Below are 27,941 nucleotides of genomic sequence, written 5' to 3' on the forward strand. Positions count from 1 at the left end.
ACTACAACCTCTGCCTCCTGGATTCAAGCAATTCTCCTGCCTCAGCCTCCCGAGTAGCTGGGACTACAGGTACACGCCACCACGCCCAGCTAATTTTTGTATTTTTAGTAGAGACGGGGTTTCACCATGTTGGCCAGGATAGTCTCTATCTGTTGACCTTGTGATCCACCCGTCTCGGCCTCTCAAAGTGCTAGGATTACAGGCTTGAGCCACCGTGCCCAGCCATGTTCATACTTCCCAAGTACAGCTTCCACTTCTCCCTGAACCTCTCATAAAGTCACAGAGTAAACAGAAGGTGAGTTTATTTTTCCAGTCTTCATATTAACAATTTTTAAGGAAATAAATCATTAGGATAATAGGTGGAGTCATAGCCATATTTCTAGCTCCATTAGGTCAAAGGAAAGGAAAGAAGAAAGGAGAAAGGAGACAAACCCTCTAAAAAACTGTCCATTCAGTCTGCAGTCAATATGAAGAGGTACCCTTTGGAGCCACAGAAAAACATTAAATTAAAGTGGATTATGCTTGCTGTTAAAGGAACTGGTCCAGCTGAGCAGCAGAAGATGACAACTCAAATGTCCATGTAGAGCATCATGGTCCCTGAGCAAAGAGACTTCTTCTGGTTCCTCTTGTTCTCCTCACCAAGAGCACAGATGTGTACAGCAGCAATATAATAGGAAATGTCTCTACGGCTTCAGGATGAAAATGTCCACACACTGTAAGACCCGGGAAGAAATGGGAAGTGTTCCAAACCCAAAGAGCTGAAGCTAGGGAAAGATAGTTTCCTTGTGTTTCTGTCATAGAGGTGGGCTGATGTTGAAGCCAACATTCTATACCAATCTGGAGCATCCACTGGGCCTAACAAAGTGCCTGGTTGTGCACGGGTTGATGAGCCAGGAGGGGCCAGACCAGCACAAAGTCAGAGCTCTATTCTTTTTTTTGTTGTTTTTTGAGATGGAGTCTTGTTCTGTCGCCCAGGCTGGAGTGCAGTGGCACCATCTCGGCTCACTGCAACCTCTGCCTCCCAGGTTCAAGCAATTCTCCTGCCTCAGCCTCCCGAGTAGCTGAGATTACAGGCATGCGCCACCATGCCCAGCTAATTTTTGTATTTTTAGTAGACAGGGTTTCACCATGTTGGTCACGCTGGTCTCGAATTGCTGACCTCATGATCTGCCCACCTCTGCCTCCCAGAGTGCTGGGATTACAGGCATGAGCACCACGCCCAGCCAGGGCCCTATTCTTCTAGTGCTGGGTCCACTTGATGCTCTTGAGGTCAATGCCATCCTGAACCATCTCCCAGAGAGGGCTGCCAAAGAGAAGAGACATTAAATGACTGAGGGCTTAGATAGGAAGTGGCCAACATTAGCCCCAAGGCCCTGAGCAATGCCTTGCCTCCTTCTGTCCCTGTCTATCCTCTGCCTCTTGCTGGTAGACCCTAACACAGGTGGTTAACATGTCTTTCCCAGCTCCCTGTAAGTCCCTGTTAGCCTTCCTGAGAGCTCTTCCCAACTGCCAACAAACAGGAATAACTAGGTACCTCAGGCTCAACTGCAGTGGGGTCCTGAGCCAATGCACACCAAACATGGTCACATTCTTGAAGCTCTCATTCCAGTTGTAAGAGGCTATGGGCACAGTTTTCCCTGGAGTAACCAAGACCCTTGGGACTAGTATAAGAAGCTAGTTTCAGCCTCTCTTCACACGACCTGTATAAGCAGCTAATTTCAGCCCACCACATATTACCCACTTTTCAGCATTTGTTTCTTGGTTTTGTTCTAGTTTCCAGTTAGGGCTTGGAACTAGAACAAAACCAAGAAACAATGCTGCAATCATCTCAGTATGCTGTGCCATTACCCAGTTTTGGCCAGCTTCATCTCCCCAGAGTTAGGCTGTGCTTCTGATATCCCTGGCTCCAATCTAAAAGAATCCCTTAGGGGCAGGCGGGGAGCAAAAAGAAAAAAAATTCCTTGGATCTCAGACCTGAGCATCCTATCTCACACAAGAGCTGCTGCTGAGAAATCTCTGCTAAACTCTGATGGATCCCCAAGCAGAAGCTTGGATATCTTGGATAATGTTCCCAGGCCAGGGATTTTGCAGTTTAGATTTCACCAGGTAATTTTACCAAATTTCATTCTTTTTTTTTTTTTTTTTTTTTTTTTGAGCCCCCTCTTTTTTTTTCTTAATTTCATTCTATTCTTGACTTGCCTCCTTTACACTAAACATTCCCAGAATGCCTTTCTATTCATGAGATTTTCCATGGCCCTTAAAGTCAGCCATCTCCTTCCTGTCCTTCCTGTTTAGGGAAGGCCACTTATTATTATAGACTCTCAGCGCTAATGGGACAAGGCTGCATTCAGTTTGTAAAGGGTTGGAAGGAATAGGGTGCAGATGCTAAAGCCACAGAGATAGGAAATAAAAGGCTTTGCTGGCCATGTGGTCTGTAAAAATGACTTTTGAATATACCACCGTATACCAGAAAGCTAGGCCAAAGGAAAAATCGTACATTGAGCAAGCTATAGACACTTAAGAAATACAGCTAGACCCTACAAAGAAAAATTCAGAGCACAGGAAGGCTTGAGAGAGCTCATAAAGGGAAGGAGGGTATATACCTGAAATTCCTCTCTACCAATTGGACCAAGAGAATCCTGAAAGCCAAGGTTAACCAAGACAGAGACAAGCTCTGAAAAAATCCGGAGGGCTCAAGGTTCCCAGGAGGAAGATGAGCTCTGTGGCTACTAGGGAAGCCCTGGTGCCAGCTGACTGGCCAAGAATCTCGTTACCTTTATAAACACCTTTACAAAGAAAACTCTTGAGTAGTGGTTCTTTTTTTAAAATAGAGATGGGGTTTCACCACGTTGCCTAGGCTGGTCTTGAATTCCTGGGCTCAAGCAATCTACCCAGGCTGTTCTTGAACAACTGGGTTCAAGCAATTTGCCTGCCTCTCAGCCTCTTTCCAAAGCGCTGGGATTGCAGGCATGAGCCACCAGTTCTAAACCTTTTGAAAATCCAATACGATTACTAAACACTTCCTTCCAAGGAAAATACACAACTGTAAAATACTTGGCATACAATTTCAGAGCTATCATATACCTCCTGAATCTAGCCATAGGACTTAAATTATGAATCCCTGTCTTTTTTTTTTTTTTTTTGAGACGGAGTCTTGCTCTGTCACCCAGACTGGAGTGCAATGGCATGATCTTTGCTCACTGCAGCCTCTGACTCCGGAGTTCAAGCAATTCTCCTGCCTCAGCCTCCTGAGTAGCTGGGGTTACAGACATGTGCCAACATGCCTGGCTAATTTTTATATTTTTAGTAGAGACGGGGTTTCACCATGTTGGCTAGACTGGTCTTGAACTCCTGACCTCAAGTAATCTGTCTACCTTGGCCTCTCACAGTGCTGAGATTATAGGCGTGAACCACCGCTCCCGGCCATGAATCCCTATCTTAAAGAGAGTTTTCCTATACTTAGTCTATAAACCACTAATTATGTATTGATAGTGCTACAATGATAACTATTAATACTATCACTAAAATAATGAGGGGCTGGGCACAGTGTCTCATGCCTGTAATCCCAGCACTTTGGGAGGTCAAGGTGAGAGGATGGCTTGATCCCAGGAGTTCAAGACCAGCCTGGGCAATACAGTGAGACCCCCATCTCTACAAAAAATATATTTTTAAAATTAGCTAGGCATGGAGGCACACAACTGTAGTCCTAGCTATTTGGGAGTTTGAGGCAGGAGGATAACTTGAGCCCAAGAGTCCAAGGTTACACTGAGCTATGATTGTGCCACTTGCACTCCAGCCTGGGTGACAGAATGAGACACTGTCTCTCAAGATAATAATAATCTGGCCAGGCACAGTGGCTCATGCCTATAATCCCAGCACTTTGGGAGACCGAGGCAGATGGATCACCTGAGGTCGGGCGTTCCAGACCAGCCTGACCAACATGGAGAAACCCTGTCTCTACTAAAAAATACAAAATTAGCCAGGCGTGCTGGCACATGCCTGTAACCCCTAGCTTGAACCTGGAGTACGGAGATTGCGGTGAGTCATGATTGTGCCACTACACTCCAACCTGGGCAACAAGAGTGAAACTCTGTCTCAAAAAAAAAAAAGATAATAATAATCATACTGAAAAATTCTACCTGGGTCAGGTGCGTGGCTTGTGCTGGTAATCCCAGCACTTTGGGAGGCCAAGTCAGGAGGACTGCTTAAGCCTGGGAGTTTGAGACCAGCCTGGTCAACATAGCAAAACTCCATCTCTACAAAAAATATAAAAATTAGCCAGGCATGGTGGCACATACCTGTAGTCCCAGCTACTTGGGAGGCTGAGGTGGGAGGATTACTTGAGCTTGGGAGGCACAAGTTGCTGTGAGGTGTGATTGAACCACTGCATGCCAGCCTGGATGACAGAGCAAGGACTTGTCTCCAAAAAAAACCTACTACCTTCATTCATCTAGTTCTATAGTTTTTAAAAACACTTTCTCATTGTGAAGACAAGTAGTCAAGAAGATCCACTTTCTTGCTTTGTGGAATCTCTAAATCCTAAAATCCAAGTACTCTTGAACTTTGGTTTTGGCAGTGTAAACACATAGCCTAAGGACAAGACGGGAGACAGCACTAGTGTTTCTTCCAAAGGGTCTCTGATACAGTATGTTTACCTCATTTCTCGAAGACGCTTCACATGCTGAATGCACTTCTCCACTGTGTAGTCCACTTCCTCCTCTGTAGTGAAGCGGCCAATTCCAAACCTGAAAAAAGGCACAGGAGAATGGCTCCCTATCAGAGCTCTGGCCTTGGGAAAACTCATTCCGCAAATACTCACTGAGGATCTACAACACAAGTGACATGGAGAGAAGAACATGGTCCTTCGCCTTTAGGGCAGAGTTTCTCAGAGCATGGTATACAGATCAGCCGGGCATGGTGGCTCACACCTGTAATTCCAGCACTTTGGGAGGCTGAGGTGGATGGATTACTTGAGGTCAGGAGTTCAAGACCAGCCTAGCCAACATGGTGAAACCCCATCTCTACTAAAAACACAAAAATTAGCTGGGTGTGGTGGCACATGTCTGTAACCCCAGCTACTCAGGAGGCTGAGGCAGGAGAATTGCTTGAACCTGCAAGGTAGAGGTTGCAATGAGCCGAGATCATGACATTGCACTCCAGCCTGGGCAACAGTTTCAAAACACGGTCTACAGACCACCTACATTAAAATCACCTGCGACGTTGAGATGTTTCCTACTCCTCCTCCAAACCTAGTAAATCAGAATATCTGAATGTGGGACTCAGATATCATCATATTTCACAAACTTCTCAGGTGATACTCAATGAAGTCTGAGAATCACTGCTGTAGAAACTTTCACAAGGTTATTAGAAGAGTTAAGAATAACTAAATTGAGAAAAACGTCACGGTGGAAAAATAAAAAAAACTGTAATAGGATATGAAAAATATAAGAGGATGTCTTTCATAAATGTTGCAGCTCAACTCACTGACCTGATAGAAGAGTGTGCTAAATCCTCATCAGTGCCAATTGCTCTAAGGACATAAGAGGGCTCCAGGGATGCAGAGGTGCAGGCACTGAGGAGAGAGACACAAGCCTTGTTCAGTTCATCATCAGCATCTACTTTTAGTCACAAACCCTCAGTCTTGTACTCATCCCCCAGGGCCCTGGAGTCATACCATGGAGACAAAAGAGACCTTCTAATCTGGCAAAGCAAAAGGACCTGATGCTGCCCTGCACATCCTAGGATGTGTGAACCTAGTTCCTCTGGCCCCTATGGTGGATGACTTCTTTGAGCAAGGATGCTGGCAAAGTATGACAGAGCATGATACCACAGGAGCTGGGTTTGACAAGAAGAGGCAGCAGAGGACCATGTGCTTCCTTCCCCCAGGACACAATATACCATTGACACCAGCCTGAAGGGCAGCTAAACCCTTAGTGGCCTTTGGAGCATCTTCAATTCTGGAGGCCTATAACAGAACTGCTAGTGTAACCCCAGGACAGATACATATAGCCCCTGGGACCATAAAAGGCACAAAATTCTGGCTGGGCATGGTGGCTCATGCCTGAAATCCCAGCACTTTGGGAAGCCGAGGTGGACAGATCACAAAGTCAGGAGTTTGAGACAAGCCTGGCCAACATGGTGAAACCCGTCTCTACTAAAAATACAAAAATTAGCTGGGCATGGTGGCAAGCACCTGTAATCCTAGCTACTCGAGAGGCAGAGACTGCAGTCAGCCGAGACTACGCCATTGCACTCCAAGACTGGGCAACAGAGTGAGACTTTGTCTCAAAAAAAAAAAAAAGGGCACAAAATTCTACCCCAGGAAGCATTCCTAGGGTGGTAAACTTCAGCCTGTACCCAGCTACCCAGCCAACCAAATAAAAAAGTGACCCTTCCAAAATGACCTTTACCCTTAATCAAGAGCTCTTGTGCCTGTCATCTCCACACTGGGAAGCTTAACAGCCTGTACGACACTTCTAAGTGGCCCTGATGCAGGCCCTGTCTATGCTATCCAGCTCACCTCCCTGAGGATAAGGCAACATCCTTCAGTGCCATCAGCAGACTCTCCCCTTCGACATATGCAAAGGAGAGGTTGATACAGCCTGGAGGAAAGAAATACTATGAGAGAGGTCTCAGAGTCTTAGCCTCTACCAGAATGAGAATAGAAAGGGCAAGTCCATACCGGGATAATGGTGCTCAGGGTCCCCATTCATCACCACATCTGGAAGGCTCTTCATTATATTCTGTATCAGCCGCTCTGCTAACTTTGAGATCCGCTTGTGGTCATACTAAGGAGCAGGCAAGGAAGGATTAAGCAGTAACCATCGACCAGCTCAGAAACACATAGTTTAAGAAGCCCTTCTCCTATAACCGGAAGCGACTATGTGTCAGCTCCACCTATCATCTTATGTTATTCATGGAGACCACTCCAGTACTGAGCATAGTGCCTGGAATGTAAAAGGTGCTTGATAACTGGACACAGGGTTCATTTATTAATCCAGAAATAAATGAGCTGATAACTACTAAAAGGGCATGGGTTTTGGAGCCCATAATGCCTCCTTCAGAACTCAGAACAAGGTACCAGCAGCAGCACCAGGACAAGGAAGAGTTTTCTTTTTTTTGAGACAGAGTCTCACTCTGTCACCCAGGGTGGAGTGCAGTGGCACAATCTCGGCTCACTGCAACCTCCACCTCCCGGGTTCGAGCAATTCTCCTGCCTCAGCCTCCTGAGTAGCTGGGATTACAGGGATGTGCCATGATACTCGGCTAATTTTTGTATTTTTATTAGAGATGGGGTTTCACCATGTTGGTCAGGCTGGTCTAGAACTCCTGACCTTATGATACACCTGCCTCGGCTTCCCAAAGTGCTGGGATTACAGGCATGAGTCACCTCGCCCAGCCAAGGAAGAGTTTTCTTAAGCCCTCTCTCTCAGCAGAGATCTGCCTCAGTCATGCTGAGAAGCCTCTAAATAGGAGACCCAGCACAGGGGAAGAAGTTGTGGGAGGGAACTGCTCTCCCCATACCTCCATCTCTTGCTGTGCCACCTCACACGCAGCCCCCAGCCCCACCACTAAGGGTGTGGGCACTGTCCCAGACCGCATACCCCGCTCCTGCCCCCCTCCACTTTGCAGGGCCTCCACACGCACACGGGGCCGGCGACGGATGTAGACAGCACCAACCCCTGGGAAACAAAGTTTGTTACAAAACAGAGAAAGAGAAACACAGTTAAAACAAAATATCACTTTCCAAAGGGATCAAAATATTATTTCAACTTTTCTGTAAGCATGACATTTTTCTAATTAAAAAATTTTAAGGAAAAGAAGAAATAGCAGTAAAAGCATAATATTTAGTAAAATGATTTAACACCTGGAATATAAATACTAGAAGGAGTAATGATCAAAGTAACTCCCTATGCTATATTAAATGCCATCATATATACAGTATTATTCATAATAGCAAAAAGACTGGAAACAACTTAGATGTTCATCATCAGGGTAATGTCAAATAGATTATGGCATGTACATACAATAAAAAATCAAGCAGGTGTGTAAAAAAATGAGGGCGCCGGGCATGGTGGCTCACTCCTGTAATCCCCACATTTTGGGAGGCCAAGGCGGGTGGATCACCTCAGGTCAGGAGTTTGAAACCAGCCTGGCCAAGATGGTGAAACTATGTCTCTACTAAATATACAAAGATTAGCCAGGTGTGGTAGCAAGCGCCTGTAATCCCAGCTACTCGGGAGGCTGGGACTGGAAATGAACCCAGGATATGGAGGTTGCAGTTAGCTGAGATAATGCCACAGCACTCCAGCCTGTCCCAGGGTGACACAGCAAGACTCCGTCTCAGAAAAAAAAAAAAATAAAAATAAAGAGGAAGCTTGTTCTGAACTGACACCATAAAATCTCCAAGATACCAAGATACATTCTTAGAAAACTGGTGAAATCCAAATAAAGTCTGTACTTTAGTTTTTTTAAAATATGCATTATTAGGTGAAAAAAGCAAGACCAAAACAGTGAGTACAGTATGCTATCATCTGAATAAAAAAAGAAAGGTGGAAAGGAAGTATATATTTGTTTGTAAACAAATAGGATAATTGTAGAAAAACCCAAGAAATTACCTCCCCATAACCAGAGTAAATCAGAAAAAAAAAAAAAAAGAAATTACCTCCCCAGAAGGGAACTGCATAGCTGGAGGACAGGGTTGAGAGGTAGACTTTTGTCTGTGCACTTTTATGTAGCTTTTGAATTTTGAACCACATGAATATTACTTTTTTGAAATAAAATTAAAACTAAAATAAAAAAAAAGCAGTGGCTCACGTCTGTAATCCCAGCACTTTGGGAGGCCAAGGCGGGCTAATCACCTGAGGTCGGGAGTTTGAGACCAGCCTGACCAACATGGAGAAACCCCATCTCTACTAAAAATGCAAAATTAACTGGGTGTGGTGGTGCATGCCTGTAATCTCAGCTACTCTGAGGCAGGAGAATCACTTGAACCCAGGTGGCAGAGGCTGCCGTGAGCCAAGATCATGCCATTGCACTCCAGCCTGGGAAACAAGAGTGAAACTCCGTCTCAAAACAAAAAACAAAAAACTGGTGGGTCGTGGTGACTCACGACTATAATCCTAGGACTTTGGGAGGCCAAGAATCACTTAAGACCAGAAATTTGAGACCAGCCTAAGAAACATAGTGAGACCCCGTGTCTACAAAGGAAAATTAAAAATTAGCTGGGCATGGAGGCATGTACTTATAGTCCCAGCGACTTTGGAGGCTGAGGCAGGAGGATCACTTGAGCCTAGGAGGTTAAGGCTGCAGTGAGCTGTGATCGTACCACTCACTGCATTCCTGGTTGGGCAACAGAGTGAAACCTTCACTCAAAAAACAAAAAACTTGAAAATGTGTATAACCTGTGACTAAACAAGCCTACTTATGGAAAATTTGTACCAAAATATAAGCATGAGTGTACAAAGTTATTCACTAAGTAATCAGGGCTTCTGAATAGAATGGGCATTTGACAGTTCTTCTCCCACACAGAAAAACTGTTTATGCCAAGAATAGAGGTACTATAAAAATTAAGGCAATGGTTTCCAAATTTATTTATTTATTTATTTTTCTTTTCTTCTATTGGGAGGTTTCCAAATTTATTATGAAGGACACCAGATTTTAAATTAAAAGCTGGGTGCAGTGGGTCATGCCTGTAATCCCAGCACTTTAGGAGACTTAGGCAGGAAGCTTGCTTGAGATCAGGAGTTCAAGCCTGAGCAACATAGTGTGACCTCCATCTCTACAAAACCTATTTTAAAAATCAGTCAGGCATGGTGGTACACACCTGTAAGTGCTAGTTACTAGTGAGGCTGGGGTAAGAGGGTTGCTTAAGCCCAGGAGATTGAGGAACAGCAAGCTAGGATAGCACCACTACACTCCAGCCTGAGCAACAAAGTGAGACCTTGTCTCTAAAAAATAAATGCATAGGCAGGGTGCAATGGCTCACGCCTATAATCTCAGCAATTTGGGAGGCTGAGGTGGGTGGAAGATGAGGTCAGGAGTTCAAGACCAGCCTAGCCAAGTTGGTGAAACCCTGTTTCTACTAAAAGTACAAAAATGTAGCCAGGTGTGGTGTAATCCCAGCTACTCAGGAGGCTGAGGCAGAGAATTGCTTGAACCCACGAGGTGGAGGTTGCAGTGAGCTGAGATCAAGCCACTGCATTCCAGCCTGGGCGACAGAGTGAGACTCTGTCTCAAAATAAATAAATGAATAAATAAATAAATAAAATGAATAAAATAATATATTAAACTGTATTTATTAAGAATTATTGGCTGGGCGTGGTGGCTCAAGCCTGTAATCCTAGCACTTTGGGAGGCCGAGGCGGGTGGATCACGAGGTCAAGAGATCGAGACCATCCTGGTCAACATGGTGAAACCCCGTCTCTACTAAAAATACAAAAAATTAGCTGGGCATGGTGGTGCGTGCCTGTAATCCCAGCTACTCAGGAGGCTGAGGCAGGAGAATTGCCTGAATCCGGGAGGCGGAGGTTGCGGTGAGCCGAGATCGCACCATTGCACTCCAGCCTGGGTAACGAGCGAAACTCCGTCTCAAAAAAAAAAAAAAAGAATTATTTCAGCCTGACAAGGTTGCTCAGTACTTTGGGAGGCTGAGGTGGGTGGATCACAAGGTCAGGAGATCGAGACCATCCTGGCTAACACGGTGAAACCCCGTCGCTACTGAAAATATAAAAAAATTAGCCAGTCATGGTGGCGAGTGCCTGTAGTCCCAGCTACTCAGAAGGCTGAACCAGGAGAATTGCTTGAACCTGGGAGGCAGAGGTTGCAGTGAGCCGAGATCACGCCACTGCACTCCAGCCTCGGTGACAGAGTGAGACTCCGTCTCAAAATAAATAAATAAATAAAATAAATGAATAAAATAATGTTCTGGTTAACGCAGTGAAACCCTGTCTCTACTGAAAATACAAAAAATTAGCCAGGCATGGTGGCAAACATCTGTAGTCCCAGTTACTCAGGAGGCTGAGGCAGTAGAATCGCTTGAACCTAGGAGGCAGAGGTTGCAGTGAGCCGAGATTATGCTACTGCACTCCAGCCTAGGAGACAGAGTGAGACTCTGTCTCAAAAAAAATAATTATTTCATTTCTCCATTTTACTATCTGAGTCCATACAGTTCCCAAATTCAAAAAGCAAGTGCTCAAATACCATATCTGGGCAGTGAAGAATATCACATTATCTAAATCTATTTAGATCCTGAATTTGGAAAGCAGGAGGCTGGATAATGAGGGATACCTGTACACATGTAAGTGCTGATCAGAGCTTCTGATCAATGAGTTCATTAGTTTTTTGTTGTTTTTTAATTTGTGTGAATACATAGTAGGTGTATATATTTATGGAGTACATGAGATGTTTTAATACGGGCATGTAATGTGAATTAAGCACATTAGGAAAAACAGGGGTATCCCTGGTAGAATCTGGAGGAGCAGGCTAGAAAAAAAAAAGAAAAAGAAGAAAGAAAGAAAAAAAAGAACAGGGGTATCTAACCTGAGTTCATTGGTTTTATCAAAAAGATATATCTACAATAAAAGCCAATAAAAACAACACCTTAGTAAAAGATAGAATGCTTATTGGGGTTTTGAAATAACAGCTCAAAAAAAAAAAAACACTCTTTACAACCTCTGGGAACCCTTAGAAGAAACCATCTTCCATACTTCAAGAAGCTATTACACCTTCTTCCACAAGGTATATACCCAGAAAACACACCCTGCAGACACAGAAAGGGGGCCAGCACAGACATCAACCCAAAAAATGCCCTCATGTGAGAAAGAGGAGTTATTTTTTTATGGTTACCTCCACAAAACAGAGGACAACAGTCTATCCCCGAGGGCTCAGGGAAAGAGACATAACTCAAGCTTGAACATATTCCAATAGGACCATAGGGAACAAATAGGTATCCTTGAGAGAATATCAGGATAACAGACTACAAAGTCTTCTAAGAATAAACACAAAGGGATGTGAAATCCCTTGCAATCTTCCCCTAAGCTATAGCAAGACACTCGGAATGAAGGACTCACATAGTTGCTCTGTACATCATAGTGGGGCAACAATATAGCTGGGCCCAACTAGATAAATTTGATTTCACAAAACCCCTTTTTCCTCAATCAAATTAAGATCTACATGCTTGAGCCGGGCGCAGTGGCTCACGCCTGTAATCCCACTTTGAGAGGCTGAGGCAGGCGGATCACGAGGTCAGCAGTTTGAGATAGCCTGGCCAACGTGGTGAAACCCTGTCTCTACTAAATATTCAAAAATTAGCCAGGCATAGTGGCAGGTGCCTGTAATCCCAGCTACTTGGGAGGCTGAGGCAGGAGAATCGCTGGAACCCGGGAGGCGGAGTTTGCAGTAAGCAGAGATGGCGTCACTGCACTACAGCCTGGGGAACAAGAGCAAGATTCCATAAGGATTTGTTAAAGAGAGCAAGAATGGCCTGCTGTCGCCTGGACACAGTGGCTCATGCCTGTAATCCCAACACTTTGGGAAGCCAAGGTGGGCGGATCACGAGGTCAAGAGATCAAGACCATCCTGGCCAACATGCTGAAACCCCACCTCTGCTAAAAATACAAAAATTTGCAGGACATGGTGGCACATGCAAGTAGTCCCAGTTACTTGGGAGGCTGAGGCAGAAGAATCAAAGAATCACTTGAACCCGGGAGCAGAGGTTGCAGTGAGCAGAGATCGCGTCACTGTACTCCAGCCTGGTGACAGAGTGAGACTCGGTCTCAAAAAAAAAAAAAAAAAAAAAAAAAGAATGGCCTGCTCTATAGTAACTACCAAGGTCTATAAACCAGGAAATGTTTCTGGCTATTGCTAAATGACATTTGCATTCTACAAGGGACTCTGAATGTACAGCTTCCTCTGAGACCAACAGTAGTCCCAAATGACTCTGACAAACATCTATCAAATGTCTTGCTGGAAAATACAGAGAAGACGAACTCTAGAAGGGGCTGGTACCTTTGGGACCATAGATTTTGTGACCACTGATGCTCATGAGATCAATTTTCATGTCGTTGACATCAAGTGGGATTTTTCCAACAGCCTGGGCTGCATCAGTATGGAAATATACCTTTCTGGAACTGCAAATCCGCCCTGAGGAAACAACAGAGGGGAAGACCCACAGCACAGTGTTGGGAGGTCATGTATCAGTATCCCACAATGCACTGTGAATTATCTCCACCAGTAGTAAATGAACTCTGTCAATATTAAACTCCTCGCCTCCCTCCACCTAACCCCTTATACTTCTTTTCCTTACCTCCTCTCTCTTCTCCCTTCCTCCCTCTCTCTGTCTCCCCAGCTTCCCTTCTTTAGAATAAAAAAGATGAAGGGCAAAGCAGCAGGTCAAAATACTCCTGATATTATCATGCATACTATTCTTAAAACTTACCACCTCATTTACAACAGCCTTTCAAAATGTCAGATTTTCTTCCAGATCCCTTTTGATTTAAACAAACAAACAAACAAACAAAAAACTAACAGATCTTTGTGCTAATGTGCCTAAGGAGATTACAGGGTGAGCTCTATCTGGGAATAATAGATGTTCTAAAAGGAAAAAGGGTAGAAGGCTTTTTTGTTTTGTGGTTAGTTTTGGCAGCAACTGCAATAAAATGAAAAACCATAAAAGATACTAGACCTGGCTGGGCACAGTGGCTCATGCCTGTAATCTTGGCACTTTAGGAGGCCAAGGCAGGTGGATCATCTGAGGTTAGGAGTTTGAGATCAGCCTGGCGAACGTGGTAAAATCCTGTTTCTACTAAAAATACAAAAATCAGCTAAGCATGGCGGTGCACACCTGTAGTCTCAGTTACTTGAGAGGTTGAGGTGGGAGGATTGTTTGAGCCCAGGAGGTAGGCATTGCAGTGAGCTAAGATCATGCCACTGCACTCCAGCCTGGGTGACAGAGTGATACTCTGTCTCAAATTTAAAAAAAAGGTACTAGACCTGAATTCAAATACTGGCTATGCCACTTACAATGTCCTTGAACAAAGTACTTAGGCTCTCTTTCTCTTGATTTCCTAACTTCACTCCATAGAGTATTACAGTGATCAGTCTACCCACCATGGCGGGCAGGAATCAGGGTTAACCCATGATACTCACCTATTTCTGCAATAGGCTGCTTCACTCCAATCTCATTGTTCACAGTCATGACTGAGACCAGACTAGTATCTGGCTGGATAGCAGCCTCTAGTTCCTAAGGATATGCAGGAGTGAGGTGACTAGATAATGCAAACAAAGTCCTCCTCAATCAGAATATAGGCAAGCTTAGTCGCGAAAAGGAGCCTTATGCTACATAGCTATCTGAATAGTTAACTAAAAACAGTGACAACACAGAATGTTGGTGAGGATGCATAGACTCTGAATGATTCATACATTGTTGGTGGGAATGTAAATGTCACAGCTACTTTAGAAAAGAGTTTGACAGTTTCTGTTTCTCATCAAACTAAACATGAAATTACCATACAACCCAGTAACTGCACATTTGAGCATTTATCCCAGAGAAATAAAAATTAAATTCACAAAACATCTTACACGAATGTTCACAGTAATTTTATTTGTAATAGCCAAAACCTAGAAACTACTCAGCTGTCCTTCAACAGATGATTTTGGTAAATCCATAACATGGACTACTATTTATCAATCAAAAGGCACGAACTACTGGCATATGCAGCAATGAATGAATTCCCAAAGACTTATGATTAGTGAAAAAAGCCAATCAAGGCCAGTCATGGTGGCTCACGCCTGTAATCCCAGCACTTTGGGAGGCTGAGGTGGGTGGATCACCTGAGGTCAGAAGTTCAAGACCAGCCTGGCTAACATAAGAAACCCCGTCTCTACTAAAAATACAAAAATTAGCTGGGCATGGTGGCGCATGCCGATAGTCCCAGCTACCTGGGAGCTTGAGGCAGGAGAAACACTTGAACCCGCAAAGTGGAGGTTGCAGTGAGCTGAGATTGCACCAATGCAATCCAGCCTAGGCAACAGAGCGAGACTCCACCTCAAAAAAAAAAAAAGGAAAAAGAAGGGTGGATACGGTGGCTCACGCCTGTAATCCCAGCACTTTGGGAGGCCCAGATAGGAAGATCACCTGAGGTCAGGAGTTCAAGACCAGCCTGGCCAGCATGGTGAAACCCCACCTCTACTAAAAGTGCAAAAATTAGCTGGACGTGGTGGTATGTACCTGTAATCCTAGCTACTTGGGGAGAATTGCTTGAACCTGGGAGGCAGAGGTTGCAGTGAGCTAAGATCACGCCACTGCACTCCAGCATGGGTGATAGAGTGATAGTCCATCTCAAAAAAAGAAAAAGAAAAAAGCCAATCCTACAAGGTTACATACTGTAGATTCCATTTACATGACAGTATGAATGACAAAATAAAAGAAACTGCCAGGTGTAGTGGCTCACGCCTATAATCCCAACACTTCCAGAGGCCAACGTGGGTAGATCACCTGAGGTGAGGAGTTCAAGAACAGCCTGGCCAACATGGTGAAACCCCTTCTCTACTAAAAATATAAAAATTGGCTAGGCACAGTGGCTCATGCCTGTAATCCCAGCACTTTGGGAGGCCAAGGTGGGCAGATCATGAGGTCAAAAGTTTGAGACCAGCCTGGCCAACATGATGAAACTCCGTCTCTACTAAACATACAAAATAAGCCAGGTGTGTTGGTGCATGCCTGTAATCCCAGCTACTTGGGAGGCTAACGCAGGAGAATTGCTTGAACCCAGGGGGCAGAGGTTTCAGGGAGCAGAGATCGCACCATTGCACTCCAGCCTAGGCAACATGAGCGAAACTCCATCTAAAAAAAAAAAAAAAAACCCTGCAAATGACAAAAGGAAAAAATACATAGGCTTTCTTTTTTGAAGTGATGAAAATGTCCTGGAATATGACAGTGATGACTGTTGCAAACTCTGTGAATTGTACATTAAAAAACAGTGAATTGTACAATTTCAAAAGATGAATTTTGTGATACGTGAATTATTATTTTTTCCATTAAATTGGAAGTTAAATGGTACATGAATTATAGCATGAATTTCTAAGGGCTTAAAAAAAGCACCATGTAAAGAAATCTGAATGTCAGGCAAAATGAAGTTAGCTTCATGCCAAAGGAAATGAGAAATCTCTGAAGATTTCTGAGTAAAGTGAGAAAAGGTCAAATGAGTACTTTGGAAATAAAGTCTGATGAGGATGTGCAGGACACGCTGGAAGGTTGTAGCTAAAGGGCTAGTTCAGACAACAGAGATTAAAGTCCACAGGTAGCTAAGACACAGGATACAATCCATCCAAAGAAATGAGAAGAGGCCGAGCAAGGTGGCTCACATCTGTAATTGCAGTGCTTTGGGAGGCCAAGGTAGGAGGATCGCTTGAGTCCGGGAGTTCACCACCAGCCTGGAGAACATAATGAGATGCTACCTCTACAAAAAATGCTTAAAAATTTAGCCAGGCTAGACACGGTGGCTCATGCCTGTAATCCCAGCACTTTGAGGGGCTAAGGCGGGTGAATCACTTGAGGTCAAGAGTTTGAGACCAGCCAGGCCAAAACGATAAAACCCCTTCTCAACTAAAAATACAAAAAAAATTAGCTGGGTGTGGTAGCATATGCCTGTAGTCCTAGCTACTTGTGAGGCTAAGGTGGGAGGATGGTTTGAAACCAGGAGGCAGAGGTTTCAGTGAGCTGAGATTTTGCCACTGCATTCCAGCTTGGGTGACAGAGCAGTACTCCATCTCAACTCAAAAAAAAACCAAAAACAGGCTGGGTGCGGTGGCTCAAGCCTGTAATCCCAGCACTTTGGGAGGCCGAGGCAGGTGGATCACGAGGTCAAGAGATTGAGACCATCCTGGTCAACATGGTGAAACCCCGTCTGTACTAAAAATACAAAAAATTAGCTGGGCATGGTGGTGCGTGCCTGTAATCCCAGCTACTCGGGAGGCTGAGGCAGGAGAATTGCCTGAACCCAGGAGGCGGAGGTTGCGGTGAGCCGAGATCGCGCCATTGCACTCCAGCCTGGGTAACAAGAGCGAAACTCCGTCTCAAAAAAAAAAAAAAAAAAAAAACCAAAAACAAAAATTTAGCCAGGTGAGGTAAGCCCAGGAGTCTGAGGCTGCAGTGAGCTATGACCATACCACTGCACTCTAGCCTGGATAACACAGCAAGACCCTGTCTCCAAAAAAAAGAAAGAAAAGAAAAGGAGACAGACAGAAAGAGAGAAAGAGTAAGGGAGGGAGGGCGAAAGGGAAGAAGGGAGGAAAAGAAGCAGGGAGGAAGGAAGGGAGGGAGGGAAGAAGGAAGGGAGGGAGGGAGGAAGGGAGGGCAGGAGTCAGAGAGGGGAAAGTATAATTCCAGAGACATTATAAGAAAATGGTCATAGATATGAGTGTGACTGATTGATGACTGAATGTGAAAAAGGTGAAAAAGGGAGAAAATAATGAATGATAACAATTTAGAGTTTAGATTGAGAGGGTCCATCTACAAACAGCATGTTAGGATTTGTCTAGGGATGCTGATATACAAAAACTGGTGGATAAGATTCAAGAAAATGATACCACTTCTTTAGAAGGATGAGAAGCATCAGTGCAGGAAAGGAGGAGGCCAGAGCTTTGCCATGGTGAATGTGAGTCCCTGGCATCCTGCACATGTGGCCAGTGGCTCTCATACAAACCAGAAAACACCAACAATGGTAAGAAACATGTCTTCCAGGCCTGGTACAGTGGCTCATGCATGTAATCCCAGCACTTTGGGAGGCCAAAATAGGCGGATCATCTGAGATCAGAAGTTCGAGACTAGCCTAACCAACATGGTGAAACCCTGTCTCTACTAAAAATACAAAACTTAGCTGGGCCTGGTGGCATGCGCCTATAATCCCAGCTACTTGGGGGACTGAGGCAGGAGAATCGCTAGAACCCAGGAGGCGGAGGTTGCAGTGAGCCTAGATCATACCACTGCATTCCAGCCTGGGTGACAAAAGCGAAACTCTGTCTCAAAAAAAAAAAAAAGAAAGAAAGAAAGAAACAAGTCCTCCAGAGGTTGCAGTGAGCTGAGATCAGACCACTGCACTCTAGCCTGGGCAAGAGAGCAAGACTCCATCTCAAAAAAAAAAAAAAAAAAAGAAAAGAAAAAGAAAAGAAAGAAACAAGTCCTCCAGAGAAAAGGACAGTATACACTCAAGGGGAACATGATCTCTTTCTATGCCAGGCCTATTTCTCTAAACCCCACCCTAAATGTTAGATCTAGTCCTTCAAGCTCCAGTTAGAGCCCAAGAGAGAAATTTACAAGCTGAAGCCAGGCTCCTCCATTATTGCTCCACATGCCAATAGCCATTCCTACCTTCAGGTCAATGATCCCACTCTTCTGCACTGGGAGGTAGGTGACCTGAAAGCCCTCAGCTTCCAGTGAACGGCAGGAGTCCAAGACACATTTGTGTTCTGTCTGGGTGGTGATCAAGTGCTTCTTCCGTGATCTGTAGAACCGGGCCACTCCCTAGAAATTGGTGGTGGAGGTAGATGGAAGGAGAACATACTCAGAGGGACAGCAATGACTTTGATCTCATTTGTAAAGGAAAAGTGGGCAAGAATAGTATGCTCCAACACTAGTTCTCTGATACCAACTGAGTATCATATAATTCAATTCTGAGGCTAACTCCCCAGACTTAGTGAAAACCCCATGGGTTAAGGGCTCAATCACACAGGACTGCCCCTAGTTCAGATGCCAGATGTAAGTCCCAGGTCTCTTGAGCTACTCATACTCTGCCCAGCCAACTACAAATTCAGGGCTTCCTGAACGCCCCTCAAGTTCAATAATTCATTAGAATAACTAATATTTGTACAAACCCATAGAATGTACAACACCAGTGAATCTTTATGTAAGCTATGAACTTTGGGTGATAATGATGTATCAATATCAGTTCATCAACTGGAACAAATGTATCACTTGATGGAGGATACTAATAATGGCAGAAGGCTGTGCATGCCTGAGGGCAGGGCATATATGGGAAATTTCTGTACCTTCCTTTCAATTTTGCTGTGAACCTAAAACTGCTATAAAAAATAAAGTCGGGGCCGGGCGCAGTGGCTCAAGCCTGTAATCCCAGCACTTTGGGAGGCCGAGGCGGGTGGATCATGAGGTCAAGAGATCAAGACCATCCTGGTCAACATGGTGAAACCCCATCTCTACTAAAAATACAAAAAATTAGCTGGGCACGGTGGCACGTGCCTGTAATCCCAGCTACTCGGGAGGCTGAGGCAGGAGAATTGCCTGAACCCAGGAGGCGGAGGTTGCGGTGAGCCGAGATCGCGCCATTGCACTCCAGCCTGGGTAACAAGAGCGAAACTCCGTCTCCAAAAAAATAAATAAATAAAATAAAAATAAAAATAAAGTCGGGTCGGGCACAGTGGCTCATGCCTATAATCCCAGCACTTTGGGAGGCCGAGGCGGGTGGATCACGAGGTCAAGAGATCGAGACCATTCTGGTCAACATGGTGAAACCCTGTCTCTACTAAAAACACAAAAATTAGCTGGGCATGGTGGCGCATGCCTATAGTCCCAGCTACTCAGGAGGCTAAGGCAGGTGAATTGCCTGAACCCAGGAGGCGGAGGTTGCGGTGAGCCGAGATCGCGCCATTGCATTCCAGCCTGGGTAACAAGAGCGAAACTCCCGTCTCAAAAAAATAAATAAATAAATAAAAATAAAATCTACTGAAATAATAATAGTATACAGATTAATGTAGATATTTAAAAATATACAGCAAATTAACAGTGATTATGTTTTTAGAGAGTTCTACTCTATATTACTGGAAGATTTATGTTTGATTCACTGAACCAGTATTTAGCACCTATAATATGCCAAGTGATTTTCTTAAAAAAAAAAAAAAAAACGAAGTCTTGCTCTGAAGCCAGGCTGGAGTAAAGTGGCACTATCTTGGCTCACTGCAACAACCTCCATCTCTGGGGTTCAAGCAATTCTCCTGTATCAGCCTCCTCAGTAGCTGGGACTACAGGCACCCGCCACCATGCCCTGCTAATTTTTGTATTTTTAGTAGAGATGGTGTTTCACCATATCGGCCAGGCTGGTTTCGAACTCCTGACCTTGTGATCTGCCTGCCTCAGTCTCCCAAAGTGCTGGGATTACAGGCATGAGCCACTGCGCCTGGCCACCAAGTGATTTTCCTTTTTTGAGACGGAGTTTCGCTCTTGTTACCCAGCCTGGAGTGCAATGGTGCGATCTCGGCTCACCACAACCTCCACTTCCTGGGTTCAAGCAATTCTTCTGTCTCAGCCTCCGGAGTAGCTGGGACTACAGGCGTGCGCCACCATGCCCAGCTAATTTTTGTATTTTTAGTAGAGACGAGGTTTCACCATATTGACCAGGATGGTCTCGATCTCCGGACCTCGTGATCCACCCGCCTTGGCCTCCCAAAGTGTTGGGATTACAGGCGTGAGCCACCGCACCCAGCCCACCAAGTGATTTTCTAGGTGCCAGTCATATAACAGTAAACAAGTCATGACTATGTGTTACTTTTAATATCAGAAGAAACAATAAAGGTACGTTTAAAAATTCCTGGATTTTCAACTATTACAAGAAAATAAAGAACCATTCATCTCATTTAAGAAAAAAAAAAGGGTCCAGGTGTAGTGGCTCATGCGAGTAATCCCAGTACTTTGGGAGGCCAAGTCGGGTGAATCGCCTAAGGCCAAGAATTTGAGACCAACCTGGTCAACATGAGGAAACCCCGTCTCTACTAAAAATACAAAAATTAGGTAGGCACAGTAGAAGATGCCTGTAGTCCCAGCTACTCAGGAGGCTGAGGCAGGAGAATCACTTGAACCCAGGAGACGGAGGTTGCAGTGAGCGCCAAGACCGTGCCATTGCACTCCAGCCTGGGCAACAGAGCGAGATTCCATCTCAAAGAAAAAAAAAAAAAAGAAAGGGAAAAAAGGGCTGGATGCGGTGGTGGCTCATGCCTACAATCCCACAACTTTGGGAGGCTAAAGCAGGAGGATCGCTTGAGCTCAGGATTTCGAGACCAGCCTGGGTAACATAGTGAGACTTCATCTCTACTAAAAAAAAACAACAACAAAAATTAGCTGGACACGGTGGTACACATCTGTAGTCCCAGCTACTCAGGAGGATCACCTGAGCCCAGGAGGTCAAGGCTGTGGTGAGTTGAGATCTGGCCATTGCACTTCAGCCTGGGTGACAGCAAGACCCTGTCTCAAAAAACAGAAAAATGAAAAAAAAAAAAAAGGGGCCAGGAGCAGTGGATCACGCCTGCAATCTCAGCACTTCGGGAGGCCAAGGCAAGCAGATCACTTAAGGTCAGGAGTTCGAGATCAGCCTGGCCAACATGATGAAACCATGTCAATACTAAAAATACAAAAATTAGCCAGGGGTGGTGGTTTGCACCTGTAATCCCAGCAGCTCGGGAGGCTGAGACAGGAGAATCACTTGAACCTGGGATGCGGAGGTTGCAAGGAGAAGAGATTGTGCCACTGCACACCAGCCTGGGTGACAGAGAGAGACTCCATTTAAAAAAAAAAAATTTCATTGTAGGTACAATTTTTTACATACCTATATACATACATACCTGAAACAATACTAAACAAAATTAGTTTAAAATTAACAGGACAGGCCGGGCGTGGTGGCTCACACCTGTAATTCAAGCACTTTGGAGGCCAAGGCGGGCAGATCATCTGAGGTCGGGAGTTCAAGACCAGCCTAACCAACATGGTGAAACCCCGTTTTTTTTTTAAAAAAAAAAAAAACAGGATAAGGCTGGGTGCAGTGGCTCACACCTGTAATCCCAGCACTTTGGGAGGCCAAGGTGGGCAGATCACCTGAGGTCATGAGTTCGAGACCAGCCTGGCCAACATGAGGAAAGCCCGGCTCTACTAAAAATACAAAAATTAGTTGGGCATGTTGACAGGCACCCGTAATCTCAGCTACTCGGGAGGCTGAGGCAGGAGAATCACTTGAAGCCTGGAGGCAGAGGTTGCAGTGAGACAAGATTGCACCACTGCACTCCAGCCTGGGAGAGAGAGAGAGCAAGACTCCCTCTCAAAAAAAAAAACAACAACAAAAAAAAAACTTAACACTATCAACTTTGTAGAGCAGGATCAGGGATTAGGAGTCCTGGGGGAAGGAGAGGAAGATTTACACTTCATTTCATTAATTTTATTTTTATTTATTTATTTTTTGAGACAGTCTTGTTCTGTCACCCAGGCTGGAGTGCAGTGGCTCGACCTCAGCTCACTGCAACCTCTGCCTCCCAAGTTCAAGCGATTCTCTTGTCTCAGCCTCCCAAGTAACTGAGACTACAGGTGTGCACCACCATGCCCGGCTAATTTTTTTGTATTTTTCAGTAGACACAGGGTTTCGCCATGTTGCCCAGGGTGGCCTCTAACTCATGAGCTCAGACAACCTGCCTGCCTTGGCCTCCCAAAGTGCTAGGATTACAGGCATGACCAACTGCACCTGGCCTACATTTCATTTTAAATATTTCCATTGGTTTGGAAAAAACACACCATATGTGACAGAATCATTTTTCAAAAATTAAAGTTGAAAGAAAGTACATCTCCCCCCAGAGCTTACAAAAGACTATTACGTTTAACAGCAGAATATAAAGCCAGGTACAGTAGCTCAAGCCTGTAATCCTAGAACTTTGGGAGGCAAAGGCAGGAGGATCACTTGAGCCCAGGAGTTCAAGACCAGCCTGGGCAACATAGTGAGACCCCATCTCTAAAAAATTAAAATAAAAAAATTAGCCAGGTGTCGTAGCACACGCCTGTAGGCCTATAGCTACCTTGGGAGGCTAAGATGAGGCGATCTCTTGAGGCCAGGAGTTCAAGGTTGCAGTGAGCTGTGAATGCGCCACTGCACCTCAGCCTGGGTGACAGAGTGGGACCTTGTCTTTTTTGTGTGTGTGTGATAGAGTCTCACTCTGTCACCCAGGTTGGAGTGCAATTGTGTGATCTCAGCTTACCTCACTGCAACCTCCGCCTCCCAGGTTCAAGCAATACTCCTGCCTTAGCCTCCTGAGTAGCTGGGATTACAGGCGCCTACCACCGTGGCTGGCTAATTTTTGTATTTTTAGTAGAGACAGGTTTCACCATGTAGGTTAGGCTGGTCTCAAACTCCTGACCTCAGGTGATGCACCCACCTCAGCCTCCCAAAGTGCTTGGGATTATACGTGTGAACCACCGGGCCCGAATGAGACTCTGCCTTATAAAAAATAGATAAATAAAATAAAGCAGAATATTAAGCCATAGAGGCCAAAATTATAACTAAGTAAAAATAGTCTGTTCACAAGGATAAGGAACATAAAAAGAAAAACGTTTATAATTGACTTATACTCTATTTTATCCCAAAACATATTTACATCAGGAATGTAAAAATGGTTGGGGATGGTGAGGGCAGTTCAAAATGTTACAGTTGTTTATAAAAATTTAATTTAAATGGTATTTCACCACCCACCCATCTTATTTTATCTCAGTAACCCATGATGTAGATTTCTTTAATAACTTACAGATTATTTTACTCGATGCATTATGGCAATGAAAAGAGACACTATCACAGCTACTCTTAGCAATCCTGTAGGTATGGAATCTCTGGAGACTTCCAAAGCAAATATTTTCAAGGTTTTGAAAATACTCTCCATTTCAGAAACCATCTGCACCTTTGGAGGGACCTTCACCCTGACTCTCTGGTCCCTGCAGTCCCAAGGAAGGATGCCTTCCTGCTAACATGATCAGGCAGAGTGCTGATGACTCTGGAGCCTGTCCTAGAACTACTACATTCAGGCCAAGGTCAAAGAAACCAATGCTAGCAGCACAGTTCAGAGTCAAAGATGAGAGTGAGTAGAGCCAGAGTTCAACCTACAGCAAGCCACAGTTTCTCCAAGCCTTGGCATTTACTCAAGTACTCCTGGCAACCAGGCCCAGTGAAATGTGATTATGTTCTATGAAACACCAACATGACTGTCAGGCCTCCATGTGGAAGCCTGGACCCAGAAAGTTTAAAGTCCTGCCTACCTCGGCTGATCAACCCTGATTGCCCTGTGGAGGTACGCCAAGCCCCCCCAACCCCCAACCTTGTAAGTAAGATAACTACTCTTATCCCACCCGCCAATGTAACTGAACTTATAGTAATGTATACTCCTTGCCCCTACCCCCACCATTGTAACTGATCTTACTCTGTAACTTTCCACTGCCCACCCCAAACCTATAAAACCAACTCCTACCCCACTGCGCTTCGCTGATGCCCTTTTTGGCCTCAGCCCACCTGCACCCAGGTGAATAACAGTCGTATTGCTCACACAAAGCCTGTTTGGGGGGTCTCTTCATTCAGAGCTCTGTTTTTCATAGTAACTACTAAAAGTAGCATTTTGCTTCCATTAGCACGAAAGATTTTTTATGTATGAAGTATAAAATGACTGATACCATAACGGGTGACCATGTGAATACCTGCAGAGCTATTCACAAAGACAAGCACTTCAAAATGGAGACATCTAAAGAAACAGGAGAAACTTGTTGCAAACAAATCTGATCTGAAAGAAAAAGGAAGGCTGAGAGGAGGGCAGCCCTAAAATCACACACATAACTCTTTGTTACTAGATAAAAAGAAAAAAGAAAAAAAAAACAACAATTGGTTAATGGCCTGAGGGCCACCTCCTCTGCTATCCAACTACCTCACTCAACTCAGACCAATAGGAGCAAATACTTAAGAAAGAGTAAATTGTAAAGGGTTAAGGGAAGCAACAAAACAGAAATAGTGTAAGCCTTCTCTTCACAACAGGGTGGGGATGGGTGGCTAGGAAATACATATACGAATCCAAATGATGGAGGGACACTATCTCCCAGGTCAGAAAAGCCCAGATATGCCCTCTGGTTCCCTTCTCTTACCTTAATTGCTATGTTGTTGGATTCAGTAGCACCACTAGTAAAAACGATCTCTCGAGGATCCGCTCCAATCAGAGATGCTACTTGCTGCAAGCCAAGAAACAGAGATATATAACGTCAGTACCCCAGCAGAAATAAAGAGCAGACACAGGTCAGATAGCCCTGGAGCAAGAGCTCCACTGCATTCTACCAAATTGCCCTGGAAGAAGCTACTAGAATCAGATTCTAGTTATATCCCAGATCCAGTCTCTTTTCGAGCTGGGTGGAATTTTCCCAAAGTTGGAAAAAAGTCTTCAAAGCAAAAATCTTACTGAAGTCTCTTAACAGTCTAATGATTGAGGGCAAAAACAGATTCAAAATGAGACCCCTTAATTCATGTAGCTAGCTGCTCCAACACTGTGTGACCCTGGACAAGTAAATTAACCTCTCAAGCAGATCTTTCATTTCCTGATTTAAAAGGGGACATATTCAGGCTGGGCATGGTGGCTCATGCCTATAATCCCAGCACTTTGGGAGGCTGAGGTGGGCGGCTCACCTGAGATCAGGAGCTCAAGAGCAGATTGCCCAACATGGAGAAACCCTATCTCTACTAAAACTACAAAATTAGCCAGGCGTGGTGGCGCATGCCTGTAATCCCAGCTACTTGGGAGGCTGAGAGAGGAGACTCGCTTAAACCCAGGAAGCGGAGGTTGTGGTGAGCTGAGATGGTGCCATTGCATTCCAGCCTGGGCAACAAGAGCAAAATTCTGTCTCAAAAAATAATAAATAAATAAACAAAAACATTAACCAGGCATGGTGGTGTGTGCTTGTAATCCCAGCTACCTGGGAGGCTGAGGCATGAGAATCATTTGAAACTGGGAGGCTGAGGTTCCAGTGAGCCAAGATTGTGCTACTACACTCCAGCCTGGGCAACAAGAGTGAAAACTCCATCTCAAACAAACAAACAAAAATGAACTACTGAGCTCTTACTACTTATAGTACTTCTTACTTACAGCTGTTGTGTTAATAAACACTTTACCAGCATTGTTTTATTTAATCCACCCAGTAACCCTACAGAGTAGAAACTATTGCAATCTCCATTTTAAATGTGAGGAAAATAAAGCTTAGAGAAATTAGATAACTTGCCCAAGTCATTTTGCCAGGAAATATGGGAACTAATGAAATGCCTGCAGTCAGTCCAACTCCAAGGCTGCTCTCTGAATCTCTTCCAGAAAGAATCCAAAACCATTTCTACCTCCACACAGACCTACCAAGAAAGAAATGCCTTCCACAGGCCACTGCCTCTTTCTGACCTCAGAACCTTCTAGACTCCCGTGTACTAACCTGGCGAGCACGTTCCATGGCTGCTTCACTCTCCCAGCCATATGCATGTGTCCGGGAGTGTGGGTTCCCATAGTAGTTGACTAGGTAAGGGAGCATGGCATCAAGCACCCGGGGGTCCTGAGCACAACAGAACAGATCAGTTTCCTTGAGCCCATCGTCAATTCAGGTCCCACTCCACCCCTCAGACATGCCCACCCTGCCTCAAGACACTCTCAACCCCTCAGGCACTGCCTAGAGAAGGCCTCAAACATTCTTTTGTTCCCACAAAAGCACCCACAAAATATCAACCTAATACACTCCCACTCACAACCCATCCCAACTCGGATTGTTCTGCCATCCCCTCGGGTAGTCTACAAACAGTGCCTTATTCTGACACCTGTTTCTGCTGGTGTTTCCATTCCTGCCAGGCAATGTGATCTATAAAGGTCTGGGACAGGACAGGGCCTAGGCAGACACCCCTTGTCAAACATTGGTGAAAACTCGCATTAGTCTTTTAACCTATTTAATACTAGTCCAAGTTCACACAGTTACTAATGGCAGTTCTGCTCATTCCAGAGCCCATGCTTTTAACGACTACAATAGAGCCTGTGCTGACGTTATTTGACCAAGGTCAATTGCTGGTGAGCAGTAAAGCCACTGCCAGTGGCCTCGAATTTAAACCTTCCGACTCCTGGCTCGGTGCTTTTTCCAGCACACGTTCACGGCTCTCACTTCTCCAGGGATCCAGCCATTTCCTTGCGTGGTCACACCCATCATTTACTTCCTATAAGCAACCTTGGGAAAAGATCCATCCTTACCAAAGGCGTAGTAGCTTGCACATCCATATAGAGAGGTCGCAGCACTGGCCCCGTCTCCGGGGCAGCAGCTGTATCTGCAGGAACAGCAGACTGAGGAGCACGGTCTCTCACTGAAAAAAATGGAAAGGAGTGGCCAATTAAGACCAAATGTAACTATGAATGCATGGCATCCAAAGGGCAGAAGAAAAAATCTGGCTGGAGGTAAGGTAAGTGTAAGGGTTGCTGGGGTCGAATCTCAACGGAAAGAAAACAACACCAGAGACCTGATACGCTCGCTGTAAAAGGAGGTAAAGAAGAGGGAGAGAGGCTTCCTGGAGGGGATGTTGGGGTGATATTCAAATAGTCTCGTAGGGAGTGAGGAAGGCTCTAAAGGGCTAAGCCGTTTAGAAGGAACGGGGAGCCAGAGTAGGTGCAGTCCCTTCCGAAGGTAAAGTTTGCATGGAAGCCCAGAGCAGCATCTGTAACTTGGCTAGGAGCGGTCTGAAGGACGCGCCTCCACGGCTCTGGGGCCCTGTCGCGCAGGGTGCCAGGGGTGGTGCGCCGGGGTCAACCGTTCGGGGACCCTCCTGAGAAAGTCTGAGGGATGTGTCGTTTGAAAGAAAGTTTGAGAGAAAGGGTCAGAGGGTTTGGCAGTAGGGTAGACAGGAAGGCTCCGGAATACTCAGTTGCGTCGCCGCGCAGGGTGGGGGACAGGTTCGCGCCTCCCAGCAAGCAGGACCCAAGCGTACCGCGCAGGCGCAGCCCCCGAGTGGGAGCCGCAGCCTTCGGCCCTGTAGCCGCCGTCACCGCCACTGCCGCCCGCCTCCAAGCGGCTCGGAGCAGCATGATCCCGCTGGCAGAGCCCACCACCCGACGCGGCTGCAGTCGTGGGTCCCAGGCTCCCG

The 27,941-nt window shown here is 45.2% G+C and overlaps 1 protein-coding gene across 2 annotated transcripts; it reads right to left on the reverse strand.

The window, feature by feature from the left end:
- Window positions 1-285: 285 nt before the first annotated feature.
- On the reverse strand, window positions 286-27,882 carry NFS1 (NFS1 cysteine desulfurase). Of its 2 annotated transcripts, XM_012455101.3 has the most exons (13): window positions 27,786-27,882; window positions 27,058-27,167; window positions 26,261-26,377; window positions 24,941-25,024; window positions 18,371-18,523; window positions 14,149-14,242; window positions 13,009-13,143; window positions 7,525-7,682; window positions 6,683-6,788; window positions 6,521-6,602; window positions 5,489-5,572; window positions 4,656-4,745; window positions 286-1,303 (listed from the first exon to the last, which is right to left on the reverse strand). In XM_012455101.3, exons 1-13 carry the CDS (start codon window positions 27,880-27,882, stop codon window positions 1,240-1,242), a joined length of 1,374 nt encoding a protein of 457 aa, XP_012310524.1. In that variant the 3' UTR covers window positions 286-1,239. The 2 variants fall into 2 exon arrangements, with proteins under 2 accessions (XP_012310524.1, XP_064238423.1); XM_064382353.1 differs by lacking the exons at window positions 7,525-7,682; window positions 13,009-13,143; window positions 14,149-14,242.
- Between the last annotated feature and the right edge of the window lie 59 nt (window positions 27,883-27,941).

This window comes from Aotus nancymaae, unplaced genomic scaffold (genome assembly GCF_030222135.1).
Source record: "Aotus nancymaae isolate 86718 unplaced genomic scaffold, 86718_ANA_hifiasm-v0.15.2.pri h1tg000029l, whole genome shotgun sequence".
NCBI classification, from domain to species: Eukaryota; Metazoa; Chordata; class Mammalia; order Primates; family Aotidae; genus Aotus; species Aotus nancymaae.

What these genes read in the sequence shown, in the direction of transcription:
- NFS1 (XM_012455101.3), bottom strand. Translation starts at nt 27,882, where the DNA reads ATGCTGCTCCGAGCCGCTTGGAGGCGGGCGGCAGTGGCGGTGACGGCG. An exon ending in CCATGGAACGTGCTCGCCAG is followed by an intron (nt 25,025 to 26,260) that starts GTTAGTACACGG and finishes CTTGGCTTGCAG; the next exon opens with CAAGTAGCATCTCTGATTGG. An exon ending in CCCTGAGCACCATTATCCCG is followed by an intron (nt 6,603 to 6,682) that starts GTATGGACTTGC and finishes TCTTTCCTCCAG; the next exon opens with GCTGTATCAACCTCTCCTTT.